Source organism: Saccostrea cucullata, unplaced genomic scaffold (assembly GCF_032062105.1).
Source record: "Saccostrea cucullata isolate Sc308-1 unplaced genomic scaffold, CSIRO_AGI_Scuc_v1 ctg14011, whole genome shotgun sequence".
Classification (NCBI taxonomy): domain Eukaryota; kingdom Metazoa; phylum Mollusca; class Bivalvia; order Ostreida; family Ostreidae; genus Saccostrea; species Saccostrea cuccullata.
In genome coordinates this window covers 93-16,526 of record NW_026920094.1, presented here as the reverse complement: position 1 = coordinate 16,526, position 16,434 = coordinate 93, and the positions used below count along the sequence as shown (strand labels likewise).

The following is a 16,434-nucleotide window of genomic DNA, read 5'->3' as shown; positions in this document are numbered from 1 at the left end:
TCTACAATGTAAGCACAGGCACCTGACGTTACTTCTTTTTCTTAATTACTTAAATAAAAAAATATACCCTTACCTAATATTTATTATTAGTAGGGGTATATTTTTTATATTAAAGTGTCTGTGATTGTGCATGTAATCCCTATTATTTAAATATAAGCAAGGATCATGCATGTACTACATCAGGGACGGTGCGCCCTATTATAGATCTACTAACTATTAGTACTTTTAAGGAATGGAGTGCTATTTGTACATCAACCCTTAAGTATTCATGCATGTACAAATAAGTCATTGTATGCATTATATACCATTTACTTACCCAGCAAAACAGGTACAATAAGCTCTGCATATGTACCCCGTCTTTTTGTCCAAGCACACCCAAGCTGTGTGGAATGTCGAATTAATTTTCTGAGACGGGGTGCAGTATGCAGACAAAATGCAATATGGTGATTCTTTGCTAATTGGATGGTATTTAAGTTCTTTCAGAAACTTTGAATCGAAGTAACTATACGCCTTTCCTTCCTTGTAATCATTTAGAAGACGCTTTCTCAGATCACCGAAAGTGGAAGGTGCTGTAGTTGTCAAATATTCGGCGATATCGAAGTACATAGTGGGAGGCCACTGCGATATGCCATTCTGCTCCGACACCCACCCCGTCTTCAAGCATAGAGGGTCCGGTATATTGTGGTCGTTTACCTTTAACAAATCTAAGTAGTCTTGTTTGTTTTTCATTTTTTCCTCCACAGAATCCTTTTTCGTTTCGATCTTCATCTGGCTTGCACCGAAGGCAAGTGCTACCAGCTCCACTTTCCTGCCTGTTGTCTTGAGGCCTCGATCGCGGAGATATTCTTTTAGCTCCGGAACCCTCCATCGTAAGAAATCATCATACGAAATCTCGCTAACGCCATCCATTTTATCCCGCTTGACCTTTTGACCCTACCCAGAATTCTCATCGCGCCTGGGATCCCGAACTCGCTTATTGGTTTTAAAGAGTTCACATATATTGAAATACTACCATTTTAAACAAAAATGTAAGAAGTAAGAACTGTTTTCATTTTAAAGTATAATGCCACCTTTTTTAGTCCAACTTTTGTCCATATTTTGTATTTTTATAGTTGTTTGTTTGTGAGCAGTTGAAAAAATTAAAGTTTATAAACAGTTTTCAATATTTATTTCAAAGAAAACACAACTTGTAGTGTCCGTAACCTATGAAAATGAGGTTATTATCAACTTGTAAAAAACAAAGTTATAATGTAAATTTCAAAAACCGTTTATGTTTCAGATCCTTGAGATACTCTACTTTTTAGAAAAAATATTTTTGGGGCAAAATAAAGACATTAATTTTTTACCCCTAAGCGCAACCTTACTGTTCCCTTTATTGTGTTTCACCCAAGAAGCATTTTGAAAGTACTTCACAACATTTTTATTTTTAGTAACCACTGCTACACCGTTCATGGAAATCAAAACCGATGAATGTTTATAGGTTCCACCCGGGCATTTTAGGTCGAAAGGTGGCGCTACTGTTTTATAAGTGGTATGCGGGACACTTTGTTTTGAAGACGCTTGAATGTTTTCGTATGACGCTAACTTACTGACTGTATAGGTAACGTTAGATTTCATTACAACAAGGGATGCCGCAATATTGTTGCGTTCCTGGGTGTAAAAATACAGGCGGGCATCGCTTTCCGTCTGATAATACACTGAAATTGAAATGGCGAGTTGCTATTAGACGAACGGACCAGAGAAAGCGTCTATGGACACCTGGCAAATTTGACGTTGTGTGTCACGCCCACTTCCTCCCCAGTGACTTCAAGACGACGCTATTAGGTTAGTCACGGTATTAATTACACGTTCATAGATTGTTTTTTGTTGAATTTTCATTTATTTTTTCTATGATTGTTTTTTTTTAACTAATGAAATGAATTCCTGTTCGTGTTGCTTTGTGGTTTGTTTTCAATGTCCCAGGTATACGTCCTGTTAAAACAGACATGCAAGCAAGGATGATGGAGATGAAGCGGATGAAATTATTTGGGAGAATTTTAATTCCATTGTATGGGGCCTATAGTAAAAATTATTCAAATATATATTTCGGCAACCTAAGCATAAGCATGATAATTGTTTTTATAATAAATACGATACTCAATAATAATTCATTTTAATTTAAGAAACTTTTGATATGATTTCCTAATTTTATTTTAGCTTGTGGTTATAAATATCAACATCCAGTTCAATACTTTATAAATATTCAATGAAATTACAATCAAAATTTCAAACGATTTTCCTCATCTTATAAATTAATTTCATTCTATTTCTTTTTGATAAGGTGACAGATCACGACTAAAGGAAGATGCGGTTCCTTCAATTTTTACATTTAACGCAAGTAATGAAGAGTCATCAAGAGAAAAACGATTTAAGAAGAGGCAAACACACCCAGAAAATTTAATTCCATTCCAGGAGATTGGCTGTCAGGAAGAAGTAGAGGTTAGTACTGAATCAGAACTTGTTGACTGTGATGAATGTCCAACTGAAGAGCCTGCACTGCAACACCAAGGCATACAATGTGAAATTCCAACATTCGGAAAACTGTCTGTTGAAAGTGTCATGAATAATGATAAAATCATTAACTACTACACTGGGTTTCAAGATTACAACCACTTTATGATGTTTTTTCACTGCCTTGGACCCAGGGCATATGAGCTCACATACCAGTGTTCATTACTTCATCCAAAAGACCAGTTGTTTATGACTCTTATCAAACTTAGACAAGACAAAGAAGATGTTGAATTGTCAATGCTTTTTAATGTGTCAGCGTACACGGTATCCAGAATAATTATTACATGGATAAATTTCATGTATTTTCAATTAAAAGAGATTAACTTTTGGCCATCTCCAGTTGTCATCCATGAACACATGCCCCAAGACTTTAAATCAAAATTCCCTAACACCAGAGTTATACTAGATGCCACTGAGATACCTATTGAAAGGCCGTCCCATGTAAACTGTCAGAGTGTGACTTGGTCAAATTATAAGCACAAAAACACACTCAAGACCATGATTGGCTGCAGTCCAAAGGGTGCCATAACCTTCATTTCTGATTCTTATGGTGGCTCTGCTTCTGACAGACAGATAATTGAAAAATCTTGTCTTCTGGAGCCTACATTAAAGCTGTTTGAAAAGGGTGATTCCATAATGGCTGATAGAGGCATTATGGTTCAGGATTTATTTGCTAATCAAGATGTTCATATTAATACCCCTACGCTGTTAAAGGGAAAATCGCAATTAGACCCAGACGAAGTGGTTCATGATCGACGAGTGACGTCTAAAAGAATCCACATTGAGAGAGTCATCGGTTTGTCGAAGCGTTTCAAAATATTGAAGCATGGGATTTCGAAAAGTAAACTTCAGTTAGGGTCTCGTATCATATTTATATTTGTTTTGCCATATCAAACTTCAGGAGAAATATTGTTCCAAAGAATGCATAAGATGATATTCAATGTTACTTTTTATTTAAAAAAAAACTGTTGCTAATATGTACTGATAATTTATGGATAAAATTCAGTTTCACCACAGAGATAGTGTTGAGATTAATACCTTTTATCATTCAAGTTTTTGCAGTATTCAATACATGTATAAAGATCATTCATGTTCTTGTGGAAGCCCTAAACATTACAAACTGGAGGGTTCTAATTCCATTGATTGTTAAAAAAAAACATGTAAAATCCATGCAAAAGTATATATTTTTTAAATACTGTAGTACAGTTGAAAATTACATGTATATACTGTACAACATACAATAATGACTAGGATGCACTATTTTTTAAAGAAACATGCTCTTCAAGGCAATATTGAAAATCCATATTTAGCAAACTGTAACTGTTCAGTATTTGAGAGCTGTGGTGGAATATCAGTACAAATAATTTTTGTTTTTGTTTTTAGACAAGATGTAATAAAATATATGTTTGTTTATGTAAAAATTTATGACATGTACCCATTGATAAAATAAATATTTCCAAATGCAATAAACATGTATTAACACTGTTTGTTACACTTAATATTTACATTTGCAAATGTTTTCCTTTATATAACACTACTGAAAGCAAGCGTTTTTATAACTGTATAAATACAGGTACGGGGTCAAGAGGTCATAGATGTTCCTATGGATAAACGTTCGACGTAATTTCTCTGTGACGTCATAAAGGGTCGACGCGCGGTCAGTGGATTACAAACATGCCGTTGGGTTTGAAAAATAATGCATTTCACACGTTAAAAGTCACAATCAGGCAAGTTTAAAGTATGAATAAGTCACAAATGTAAATATAAGTAATAAGGTATCATTTTTTGAGTGTTATTGGGATGTAAATCGGGCTGGCACATGATCAAATCTTCCATAAAGCCCAACCCGTTTTACATCCCAATAACACTCAAAAAATGATACCTTATTTCTTAATTATTTTTATAAGTATCTTGACCATTGACCACTTTGAATGGCAAATGGACTCCTGAAAGATAGTTCTGTGCAATGCAATACAAATAACATTTCCTTTTAAAACAGTGATGCAACATAGCTTCTGAAAAACGTTTTGTAAAAAGTTTCTAGCTTAGGAAGGAGACAATTGTTACAGTATTCATCGTCAAACAAGATTTTCTGTACAAACAAATCGCTTAAGGTATATACAACAAAGTAGCACAGAGACCTTTTAGTTACATAAAGCTGGCCTTGTATCTGGTCATAATATTTGCTTGAAGTCTTCAAAACAATTTTACCCTCATCATCATATTTCAAAAATTTGAAATTTTTCCCTGGTTTCACAACATCATTTCTGCCATTAAATGGACAATTATTATTATGGACAGTATTAATTTCAACAATACTACTTCCATCAACAATAGCATCAGTAGCCAGTTTTACTAAAGGTCGTAAGTTAAAACGTAGGCGTAAACGTAGACGTAGACGTAACTTACGTCGATTTTGCGTTTTACTAAAGATCGTATCTTACGATTTGACGTAGATTTACGTGAAAATCTACGTCTGCTCCATAGCAGCCGTAAGAAATCACTTAGCGTTTTCAACTTCTAAATAAAAATGGCGACTATATTATTTATGCAGCGTTCTTTGCGCAAACAGCGTGTTTTCCGAGATAGAAGCCAGCCATTGGATTCTTTCGACGACTCGGAGCTCATTTCTAGGTACCGTTTCCCTCGAAGGATAATTTTCGATTTGATCGATGGGGTAGATGAGCAACTTCGGCCATATACAGAAAGATCACATGCCATCCCCACTCAGCTGCAGGTAATATAAACATTGAAACTGAAAGTATCCGTGTCACATCCTATGGCAACGGGAGTTTCTAAACGATAAACCGTTAGGTCAGGAAAATAAGAATCCGGTAAAAGTAGACAGATAATAAAATTATACTTGTAAATATCTTAATTTTGTTACCCTACAGTATGTACTTAAAGGAAATCATGAAGAAAGAAAACAGTTCTTTATGGTGTTAAAAATTAAGGTATAAATAAAACTCCTGTTTGTTTGTTGTGTGTTTTGGGGGGTAAACAAAATTCTTTTAGAAAGAGCATTTATTCATACACAACACATACATGTAGTGACGTACACATATCTTGTTAAGTACTATGTGGTGTTTGTTTTTTTAATTTTCGGTTACATTAATTTTGTTAAATGCTCAGACAACCTAAACTAAGTGGTTCCAGTATTTTGAATTATTATTTTTTGACGGAGTCGAAATGTACGAAAACGGCAAACATTTTGATAGGGGTCGGATGGAGGGTAAAGTGGAAGCTCACAACCCTAGCACAAAAATTAAACTACATTGAAGTTAAGATCATATTACTTGGTTTTTTGTTTTTTTTTTGTTTTTTTTTGGGGGGGGGCTCTCGAATGTACATATTTTTTTTCTATTTCACATGTAAACCTCGACTGTGAATATTATCTTAAAGTAATATACCCCCCCCCCCCCACACACCCTCACACACACGACACAAAAGATAATTCCGTGTTCGGGCAAAGGACATTTCCTTTTTTCATGGTTTTTTTAGGGCTAATTTTTTTTTCTTACACTTAGCCCCCCCCCCTCCTTTTAATTTGCTTCCAACGCCAATGACAGGTATATGTAGTATTCATCGTCCATATGATATTTATAATTGTATATCATATTAAATAAAAGGATAAACATGTAATTCATGCCTACATGTACATACAGTCCTGCAAAAAATCAAAACACAATACATTAGTTATACATGTACATGTGTTCGTGTTCCCCAAATACCGGGTAATATATAACCAATCTTGAATTGAAATATCTAAATTATTTCTCCTTAGTTCGTATTTAAAATAGTCAATACTCAATACCTAGTAAATACCTAGTAAAACTACTTAAAAGGCAGTGGTTGTATGACCAGTAAATTTACTAGTTTTTTTTTTCAGTGCACCAGTCTTCTGCGCCAAACTCGAGCTCGTAATAGAGTTTTAGCGGGAAAATAATTAATTCAACAAAATTGAAAATTCAATTAACACAGACGCTTTAAATAGTTTTTTTAATTTAATATGGTTATATAACTTTATTTTATCAACACAATTTCATAATTTACATAAGAATGAAAACATAATTTAAAAGTTACATAAACCGAGTTCTAACTATCCTCCAAAAAACAGAAGCTTTTAACTTCGTATATGATGAAAAGTGTGACCTGTAATTTAAAAAAAAAATATTCTCATTGTTCCTTTTCAGGTCCTATGTACGTTGCGTTACATTGCAAAAGCTGATTTCTTTTCGGAAGTTGGAGATGTTCACGGAGTTTCCAAATCGTCCGTTTCAGTATGTTTACCAAGGGTGTGCCAAGCCCTTTGTGAGCACTTGCAGAACATTAAATTCCCATCTTCAGTGCACTCTTTAAGGAAAATAAAAGACGAATTCCACAACATCGCCCGTTTCCCCAACGTGGTAGAGGCCATTGACGGGACCCTTATCCCCATCAAAGGGATGAGTACCGAGGATGAACACATATATGTATCGAGAAAAAACTTTCATGCCCTTAATATCCAAGGGGTTGTTGACGCAGAGATGAGGTCTGCTCAAATATTTTTTGCAAATTTGTACAATGCAGTCCACTTACAAAAGTTATAACATACTTTAAAGGTACTTGGACACAGATTTGAAGTTATTATTTTCTTTATAACATTACGACTTATATATTTTAATAAAAATCTTATTTCGTTTAAAAGATATTGAAATTTCAAATTTTTCGGCGGGTTTGATTGACATATCGTTGCACTCTCACAAATTTAATTTTATTCTTAATCCTTAGGAAAAGTGGCAATCTCGTTTTGTATAAATGTAAAATATTAATACTTTAATCCAGAAAATTCAGAGTAGACACGTTCGAAAGCAAAAGAAACCCACAATATATTGTCAGTCCGTGCAGTTGTGGTAAGCAGACTGTGACGATTGAACGCACCCGGTGAATTCTAAATATAAACAATAACAGAACTCGAGCCCTGTTTACAAAAACTGTGTACATAACACGAGTGTGCTCGATTTGCTAAACTCTGCACGCATCTCTTAGTTCGGAATGACGATACTTGTGAAGGTGTTTTGCTTTCTAACATTTCTACTCTGAAAAAAATATTTTTATTGATAAAAGTTTTAATATTTCTCATTAAAACACATCAAAATTACCACTTTTCCTAAGGATTAAGAATAAAGTTAAAATTTGTGAAAGTGCAAAGATGTGTCAATCAAACCCGCCAAAAAATTTAAAGTTTTAATAACTTTTAATCGAAATAAGATTTTTAATCAATTTTTGTGTGAAATGCTATCAAAATATATAATTCGTGATATTATACAGAAAAAATGAGAAAATATTAACTTCAAATCTGTGTCTAAGTACCTTTAAAATGGAGAACATTTTGTTTCTCTTCTTGCTGAATTTTCTTTACGATCACACAATGTCATAATGATTATACTTTTATTTTAGATTTCTCAACATCAATTGCCGATTCCCAGGCAGTGCGCATGATGCATACATCATGTCAAACTCCACCATTCCGGACATCATGGCTAATTTGCCAGAGGGTGGTTGGCTGCTGGGTGACTCTGGTTATCCGTTGAAAGATTTTCTTATGACACCCTTCAATAACCCTTCAACTCCAACGGAGGAAAGATATAATCGTGCTCACTGCCAGACCAGAAATGTTGTAGAGAGGGCATTTGGCGTGCTCAAATCCAGATTCAGGCATGTGATATGATTTCAAAACATCATAATTATTTTCTATTAAGTATGATTTGTAACAAAAAAGTTGTACAGGTATCATAAGTTTACATGAGTGCTCATGGTCATCATCTACTGAACATTATGAACATTGAACAATACATGTATATACATGTAAAACATACTGATATCATAAATCAGCCTTCATAATTAGGACACTGAGGATTTGATTAATCAAATCATGCAAATTTTGCAGATGTCTTCACAAAAGTGGAGGATGTTTGCCTTTCAAACCAACCAAATGTGCAATTATCATCGAGACATGTTGCCGGCTCCACAACAAGGCAATTGAAGAGAGAATCCCCCTCCAACAAGGTGGTCGTGTTGTTTTACAACAACACATGTATGTTCATGGAGGAGCACCTCCGCGGTCAGCCAGAGACCTGAGACAACACATTGCATCAAGATTTTAAGCAAATTTAAGGTAATTTCACCCTCCTATGATGTCATAGGTATTTGCGAAAACTGTAATTAGTTTAAATTCATACCTATTAGAGGAAAATTCATTTGCCATAGACTTTTTTTCAATTTCAGTAACTTTCATTTCATACGCAATATTTAATTAAATATATTTTTATTTTGTAGATAGGAGGACAAGCTGAAATAATGAAGAACCTGTAAGGTTGTATTTTGATTTCGTAATTTATTTTTTAATAAATTGTAGTAACAATAAATAATATATGAATACTATCTATAATCTTATAATTTTATATATTACTATCTGTTACCCTAGAAGAGAAATACAGTGTAACCATATATTAAATTTTTAAGCATTTTTTTACAGAGAAGTATTTATCTATTCAGACAAAATATACAGAGTGTAATCAAATGAAGTTCATTTTAAGCTAAAATTCAATAACTGGAGGAACTGACAGTCCAGAGTCTAAATTCTGCCATCCCTATAATATTGTTACAATTCTCTCCAGTGCCTAAGCCTTCCTTTCCTCAACATCCAACCTTCTCTTTTTCAATTCAACAAGTTCTTTCATCTCATTACCTGCAAAAAAGGGCATGTTGAAAAAAAGTTCAGCTGGTGGAAAAACGTTTCAATAAATCCATTAGATTGATGTCAGTACGAAAAAAGTTTACCGGTTGAAACTCAATAAATTGAGACTTCTCGAGACTGCAAATTCCTTAGCTTACAATGTCATTTCCTTGGAGGTTATTAAAAGTTGACCATTTGAATATCATTCTCTACACATGCATGTTTTAAATCTACCTTGAATTTTTCTTCAGAAACCATTTGTCATGAACTTAACTAGATAGAAATTTCACAAGGTTGAATTTTGATGTCTTGTTTTTATTAATGATGGAAATTCTTTTAACTGTTACCATATTCTCCAGTCCTCATTTTTCCTACTGGTTCCAGACTCTTTTTACTCTTGCACGTTTGTGATGGCAAAGCTGAAATGTAAATTTATGAAAACAGATGTAAAAGACATTTGGTAAATTTTTTATCTTAAAAGAAAACATCCAAGTAACACTAATGACAAAAGAATACATTGCTTAAAAGCATTTCCATCATTTAAATTTAAAGCTAAAATTTTTAGGACACCTGAGTAAAGTTTGGTGACCTATTGCTATCTGTTTTCGTCCCTCCTGGGGCCAGAGGGGTGGTGCTAAAACCACCAAAATTAATCATCAAGGTGAAAAATTTTGAAAATTAGGTCAAACATGAAGGTCAAAGATTAATGGGTCATGATTTGAACAACACTGAATCTACGTTACCTGAGGATGTTTCCATATAAATAAGATCCTTCATGCATTTGCTATTCTTAAAAAGACGAATTGAAAAAAAATTCCCTATATGTTTGTATGTAAAACTTTGACCGGCCACTATGGCCCCAATCTAATTAAAATTAGATGTTAGATCGGCTTGCATACTTGCTACACTAACATCTAACAACATCCCATAGAGGGTCACGTCAGAGGTCAGATTTGGAACAACTCTAGACTTATTCGATTTGGTAACGTCAACAAATATTCGATGATTTTGGCAGCGACAAAATGTGATCAGAAAAGCTCACTTGAGCTTTCTGCTCAGGTGAGCTATGAATAATGAATGAAAAGTGTCAGATATCAAGTATAGATGCATACATACCAGTACATGGAATTGAGGGCTCTTCAGAAGTTACATGTATGTCAACCACACATTCTAAAATTTAAAAATCTTGATGATATTAGATAGCACATACAGTGTATGTAAATAAAATAAAAGAAAATGTCTTTCATATGTAAGAATAATTCCAATTAAATTTTAATTTTTTTCTTAAATGATGAATATTTTCCAAAGTATACTAGTTGAAATATATTTACACTCCACATTTAATTTGCTTAAAAAGTTTGAGGTAAGCTACAGCAATGAAGGAATAACAGACCATCATAATGATAGACGGAAAGGGGAATTTCATGAAGGGGGCTCAAAAAATGTGAATTTTGATTATAAAATTAACTCAATGACTAAACCAGATTACCATAAACAAAATGTATTAATATATATTCCTTTGACCTGAAACATTGTTAGATGTTGCACTGCAATCTCCAGTTGCTCCTGGACAATTCAAATCACAATTCAAATCCAATTTCCCCTTTGTTTGACCTGTTCATCAGATATAAAAAAAGAGTATAAATCAGTACATGTATCATGCTTACAAAATTTTACAGCTAGATTTCCAATCATAAAGCAATTTTATCATACATATAAAGTTCTTTGTATATGCATTTAATTTATGAAAAGTAAATGTCTGAGATTCATGTAGCTGCAGAAGTGTATTTCTCTGCTTGAGAAAATTTGGACAGATTAAGCATAGAGCTACAGATCCAAGCATTGTAAAATCCTTCGATTATCGCTGAAGCTTAGTTGCTCACTTCGGATATTTTGCTTGCATATGTTTAAGACCGCTAAAAAGTATATAAAGTATCAAGGGTAATAGTTAAATATATGATTAATTATAGGATACCAATCTAATAGTCAGAGAAAGATTAAACTACACGAAATAAATGCCTACAGTAGCGACAAATAATCATCAGCGTATAAAATGGAAGGTTTTTATAACGCTTGCCTTGGATCTGTAGCTCTCTACTTTATGTGTCCAAATTTTCTCAAGCAGATTGAGAGCTACAGTTCTGCAGCTAAGATTCAGTCATTAGGCCACACCAATAAAAAAAAATGTTTATCGGACCCGCATGCTTGTATTAAACAAAATTATACAAATAATATTCATTTAAAATCCCCGCACCATGGGAATTCTGTGCTGTTTTTTGTATATTCCCGCTCTATTTATCGTACTTTTAATCTACTTACTCTGCAAATCAGAAAAAATACAATTGTCCGCTCAAATTTTTTCATGCCCCACCTAAAAATCTTGCCTACAAAAAAGTAATAATATTATTATTTAACCGCTAGCCCGCTCGTACTTTCTTTATCAAATGAAACAAACAAAAAATTAAATTGGTGTGGCCTTACCTTTAAAATCCTAAAATATCAAATCCTACAGTGATTTCCATTTGTACATGTGTGTATACTAAAGTACGTTATGTGGGATTACCTTGATCTGCATCTGATTTAGTATCCACTGCCCCTTCTAATCCATGTATCATCTCTGTTGGAATAGTACCAAGAAGCTAAAGATTCAAAGTACATATAAATATGTAAGCTTTAATTTGTTTGCATACAAAACATATAAATAATCATGACAATAATGAAGTGACTACAATATTACTTTTTTGATATAATAAAAAAAAACATCACTAGAAAAAAGAATTCCAATATACTTTCTCAGAACCTCTCAATCGCTTTATCACCTTGTGTATGTATGATTAAATATAATTTTTATTTACTCACTTTACTTTAACTTTAAAATGTTTTTGTAACTTTTAACCCACTACCAAATACTCACAGACACCTCCCATGGCTTAAAAATTATTTCTGTACAGGGTCCACCACCTGTTTTTGATGCTTCTCTCTTCCGGAAAGCCTCCTTCTTTTTCACACTGGACAAACTATCCTGTATTTTCTTTTTTGTTTCATCTAGTGATCTGTTGCATGATACTGCTACAGCATTCACTCTGTTTTTTATTATAAAAATATATGTAAAAACATTTTACTATTGCTCATCATTATTATGATAATATAATAAACACTGCTAAATGGGTACAAAAGATATCATACATGTACACATGGAATTATCTTCATGAGTTCATCTTCGATTCACTACCGTCTATCGAGTATCGTCATTATTTTTTTTCTACTTTCGCTTTGTATTTGAAACGAATATGCGGATCTATAGGCCAAATTGTGGCGGAAAATCACAGTACATTAACTCGTATTGAGAAAAAATATAATACTATAAAATCTTAGAGATATCTTTATATAAATTGATAAATATCTTATTCGCTTACATCCATAACATGTATCTATATTAATATTGATAAGATTTAGAACACCGATTCGCGTATAAGTTACATTCTCCGGAGACGACTTGCTCAGTTAATGAATACATTTTTACGTGGTTATAAGTATTAGGTCTAATGCATACATAATAGACATTGGCGTCTAAACCTACGAAGCAATGTTCTATACAAGTATACATTTGGAAAAAAGTGGGGGGCTAAGTCAATGCTAAGTATATATTTGGAAAAAAAGGGGGGGGGGGGGCCACCCCCCCTTCCCCCCCCCCCCCCCCCCCCCGGTTCCGACGCCTATGATAGATATAGACATATCTAATTCTTAAATCACAAAAGTGTCCTTTGAATATTTTTCAAGCAATTTAAGAACTTCATCATGACGTTTAGGCCTATAGATTTATTTCTTTATGGTTGCAAATTTAACGTACGGAATCAGATAAATGTAAAAAATAAATATTGGATTGGAGTCCCGGGCCTGAATGAATAAATAAAAATAAAAACTAACCTTTCTGTTATCTCTTCCCAAGCCCTTTTCTTTGTATCCGATGTTATAGCAGGCGAGAATTTGCCCCGAATAACCTTAAAATTTCTACAGTAAGCCTCTATTAGCACCTCCAGCTCAATCTCACTCCAGTTAGGTTTTCTTATTTTAATTTTATCCATTAGGCCTAACGTTACTTTGTTTTGGTTGTTTCTTTTTATACAAATATCACCAAAATGATTTGCAGACGACTCGCAATATATTGAAAGTAGCTAATACGCATGCGCAGCTTTCGTTACTAGGATAGTTTATTTGCCTTTCCTTCTGAAGAGTTCCTGTCGTAAGTTACGAGAATCTTTACGTGTAGTGCTACGTTACAGGCGCAGATACGACCTTTAGTAAAACGCTATCTACGCACACGTAAATTCAGTCGTAAAGTCTACGTTTACGTCTACGTCTACGGCAAAATTTACGACCTTTAGTAAAACTCGGTACAGGAGAAGCACCTAAAAAAGGCTTGTCTAAACAAACAAAAAACCCATATTTCTTAGCATTTACATTAAATTTGCTGTTGAATACTTTCAAAGCTTTTGCCTCTTAATTTTTTCCATACCGCAAAGCTTCACTGTTGATTTGAACATCAGACAATAATGCAGCACACAGCTTCTTGGTATTTCGACGAGAAGTGGCCTTGCATATTTCCCCAAACTTTGATGCCGTAAGGCGCCACTTCCTCTCGATAAACCAAATCTGGCTTGCACTCTGTTGTCTTGTGGACTCTTCAATCCTTACTACATCAGATTCTGTAACTATATATGTGTAAAATTAGCATTAATTGATAAACAACTAAAAATCATAAGAGTTAGATTCATTTTAACAAAATCTATCACATGCACCTTAATGGAATTATCAACCCAGTGCTCAGTAAAAGGCAATTGGCAATAGTCGTGGTCTTTGACAGCAGCCTTGAAAATTTTTTTTTGTCATATTAATTACTTGTACACTGTTAAAAAATACAACTTCACCAGAATGTAATTAATTTCTTATTTCATTCAAATAAATATACCTGAATATTTGCCTTCCCATACATGTATCGGAATGAGATATCATTTGAGGACTGGCTGCAATAATTGGTAACTATAGATTTTACATAGTCGTTGTATCCAGGACAGTTTCTTCTTTTCTCTGGCCTTGGGTCACTGAGGAAGTCTGCAGCTAACTTTCTCTTTGTTGGAAGGTTTTCAGCTTTGACTGGAGATCCTTGAAAGCACACAAAAAAATAAACAAATTGCACTACTGTGAAATGAACAAAAATGTTTTAAAACTGATGGGTTAAATTATACAGTATCAAAGAAACTTACAAGTTACAATATCCAGAATTTACTGAATTATTTAAAGGAATAATAAATTACCATCATAGGAGGATTTTGGTTTTGTAAACATCATTAAAGTATCAGTGCACGACTTCCCTAGTCTGAGTTCTCCTGATTCTGTAAACTCTTATATCATCAGGAGGACTGCAGCAATGTGTTTGCAGTTCCATGAGGCCCCTTCCCTGCTGGACACTCACAGTGTGTGTTTACAGGATCTCCAGACTTTTTGTCTAGTTTTATCTTGTATATGTAGGATACCTGTAGCAATAAATATTATGTAAGGAATGAATTTAATAGCTACTAAAGTTATACTGGTATAACCTGTGTTGGGGCAGTTTACACTTTGATTTACAAACTACAAAGCAGTTTATTAAAAAAACATAAACTCTTCAAACTCAGGTTATATGCAAACCAGTATAACTTAGGTAGTTGTTTAGTTCATTCCTTGTAATTTAATTTTCCAGTTATTAAATTTAGAAAATAAAATGATTGTTCCTTCAACATGTTCAAAATTGCTGTATTTTAAGTGAAACATCAATTGGACTAATACGTTTTTGACGTAGGCAATCCAGGTTATATGATTTATATTCATTCAATTAAATGAGGTGTTAACAACTAAAACTGAATCATTATGAAATTGAAATAAATAACATGAAGAGCACTAATGCTCACTTTGTCATGTTGAAATAATTTCAGTCGTACTTGATTAAAAAATATATAACCTTTTTCTTCATTGCTGCTCCTACAATGCCACTTAGGTATATGTTATCATGAATAAGTATGGAGCATGCCAGTACTCTGTCACTTTCATACATCAGTTGTCCTTTTGTTATAGACTTTAAATCATTCCGTGCTTGTCTGTCATCTGAATGAAAGTAACGAAGTACATGTATTTTAAGTTGAATGATATTTCTGAATTCCAGGAACTCTATTGTATCACTGTATCGTTTACTTTCATTTAATTGAGAGAAAAAATCCATATCATTTAATTTTTTCTTATTTAAAAAAAATGAAATTGTATTTACAAAGATTATGTCATGTTTTACTCTTTTATTCTAACATACTATATAAAGAATTTCCCATTGATTTGTGGTAAGATGTGTGATTTTTTATCAAAATTTGATGTGTGATTTTTTTTATCCCTTTTTCAAGGCTTAAGAAAAGAAAATGTTATCTAGTTGAATAAAATTAATATCCAACCATATCCAACCATAAACCATGAGAGATTCTATATTTATGCAAGCTAATCCATTATACCAGCCATTCTGTAAATGAAGTAGGCCTCTATCTGCTCCTTGGATATTTTAGGAAGGATAAGATGGTGGTCCTTTTGAAGCTGCTTAAATCCTGATGTGGGCCAGTCCACCACAGAAGGCTCAGGTAGTTTGATGGACGCTGGCGTGAAGTTGTCATTTCTGATGTAGGCTCTTAATCTAATACAGTAACTAGTGCTAATTGTAACGGGAACCGTTACAGTTGTTCTCCAAACGCTCCCCCAACTTCATTTTGGTGCCTCATTCCCTCTTAGCTTCATAAAATAAACTAAACTCTAGGCATCTTAAACTTAAACAACGTTTTTCCTAAAGTATACCAAGTATATAGCAAATTTTTGCATTGTACGTGCGCACATTTGCATGCATATGCGGAATGACAATATCATTGTATCTACACTATTGATTTATTTAATGTACTTAATATCAAGGCATTTAATCAAAAAGTATTCGAAAATACGTTAAACTAGTGCTAATTGTAACGGGGACCGTTACAGATGTTCCCCAAACGCTCCCCAACTCCCTTTTGGTGCCATATTCCCTGTTATCTCTATTAAATAAGAAATACTTTATGGAATTTAGACTTAATCAAGGTCTTCCAAAAAAAAATACAAAATAT

At 33.6% G+C, this 16,434-nt stretch overlaps 4 protein-coding genes across 5 annotated transcripts; 2 read left to right on the top strand and 2 right to left on the bottom strand.

The window, feature by feature from the left end:
* Window positions 1-1,997: 1,997 nt before the first annotated feature.
* LOC134243304 (uncharacterized) lies at window positions 1,998-3,573 on the top strand. Its single transcript, XM_062725553.1, has 3 exons — window positions 1,998-2,061; window positions 2,321-3,346; window positions 3,557-3,573. Exons 1-3 carry the CDS (start codon window positions 1,998-2,000, stop codon window positions 3,571-3,573), a joined length of 1,107 nt encoding a protein of 368 aa, XP_062581537.1.
* Window positions 3,574-5,070: 1,497 nt separating this feature from the next.
* Window positions 5,071-8,701, top strand: LOC134243300 (putative nuclease HARBI1). Its single transcript, XM_062725538.1, has 4 exons — window positions 5,071-5,287; window positions 6,744-7,081; window positions 7,990-8,247; window positions 8,480-8,701. The coding sequence occupies exons 1-4, from the start codon at window positions 5,081-5,083 to the stop codon at window positions 8,694-8,696; spliced, it is 1,020 nt and encodes a 339-aa protein (XP_062581522.1). The 5' UTR covers window positions 5,071-5,080; the 3' UTR covers window positions 8,697-8,701.
* A 734-nt stretch (window positions 8,702-9,435) lies between these two features.
* LOC134243284 (uncharacterized) lies at window positions 9,436-13,353 on the bottom strand. Of its 2 annotated transcripts, none has more exons than XM_062725525.1 (6): window positions 13,196-13,353; window positions 12,183-12,351; window positions 11,832-11,907; window positions 10,793-10,882; window positions 10,381-10,438; window positions 9,436-9,687 (listed from the first exon to the last, which is right to left on the bottom strand). In XM_062725525.1, the coding sequence occupies exons 1-6, from the start codon at window positions 13,351-13,353 to the stop codon at window positions 9,660-9,662; spliced, it is 579 nt and encodes a 192-aa protein (XP_062581509.1). In that variant the 3' UTR covers window positions 9,436-9,659. The 2 variants fall into 2 exon arrangements, with proteins under 2 accessions (XP_062581509.1, XP_062581502.1); XM_062725518.1 differs by having other exon boundaries at window positions 10,385-10,438.
* Window positions 13,354-14,308: 955 nt separating this feature from the next.
* On the bottom strand, window positions 14,309-15,977 carry LOC134243276 (uncharacterized; the record flags this gene model as incomplete). The annotated part of the gene is made up of 4 exons (XM_062725511.1): window positions 14,309-14,431; window positions 14,584-14,802; window positions 15,267-15,409; window positions 15,802-15,977. Coding segments are annotated over 3 exons (442 nt in total), but the record flags the coding sequence as incomplete, so codon positions are not given.
* Window positions 15,978-16,434: the final 457 nt, after the last annotated feature.

What these genes read in the sequence shown, in the direction of transcription:
- LOC134243304 (XM_062725553.1), top strand. Translation starts at nt 1,998, where the DNA reads ATGATGGAGATGAAGCGGATGAAATTATTTGGGAGAATTTTAATTCCA. An exon ending in TCCATTGTATGGGGCCTATA is followed by an intron (nt 2,062 to 2,320) that starts GTAAAAATTATT and finishes CTTTTTGATAAG; the next exon opens with GTGACAGATCACGACTAAAG.
- LOC134243300 (XM_062725538.1), top strand. Translation starts at nt 5,081, where the DNA reads ATGGCGACTATATTATTTATGCAGCGTTCTTTGCGCAAACAGCGTGTT. An exon ending in CCATCCCCACTCAGCTGCAG is followed by an intron (nt 5,288 to 6,743) that starts GTAATATAAACA and finishes GTTCCTTTTCAG; the next exon opens with GTCCTATGTACGTTGCGTTA. An exon ending in GTTGTTGACGCAGAGATGAG is followed by an intron (nt 7,082 to 7,989) that starts GTCTGCTCAAAT and finishes CTTTTATTTTAG; the next exon opens with ATTTCTCAACATCAATTGCC.
- LOC134243284 (XM_062725518.1), bottom strand. Translation starts at nt 13,353, where the DNA reads ATGGATAAAATTAAAATAAGAAAACCTAACTGGAGTGAGATTGAGCTG. An exon ending in TGGGAAGAGATAACAGAAAG is followed by an intron (nt 12,352 to 13,195) that starts GTTAGTTTTTAT and finishes AATAAAAAACAG; the next exon opens with AGTGAATGCTGTAGCAGTAT. An exon ending in GCCCTCAATTCCATGTACTG is followed by an intron (nt 9,688 to 10,384) that starts GTATGTATGCAT and finishes TTTACATTTCAG; the next exon opens with CTTTGCCATCACAAACGTGC.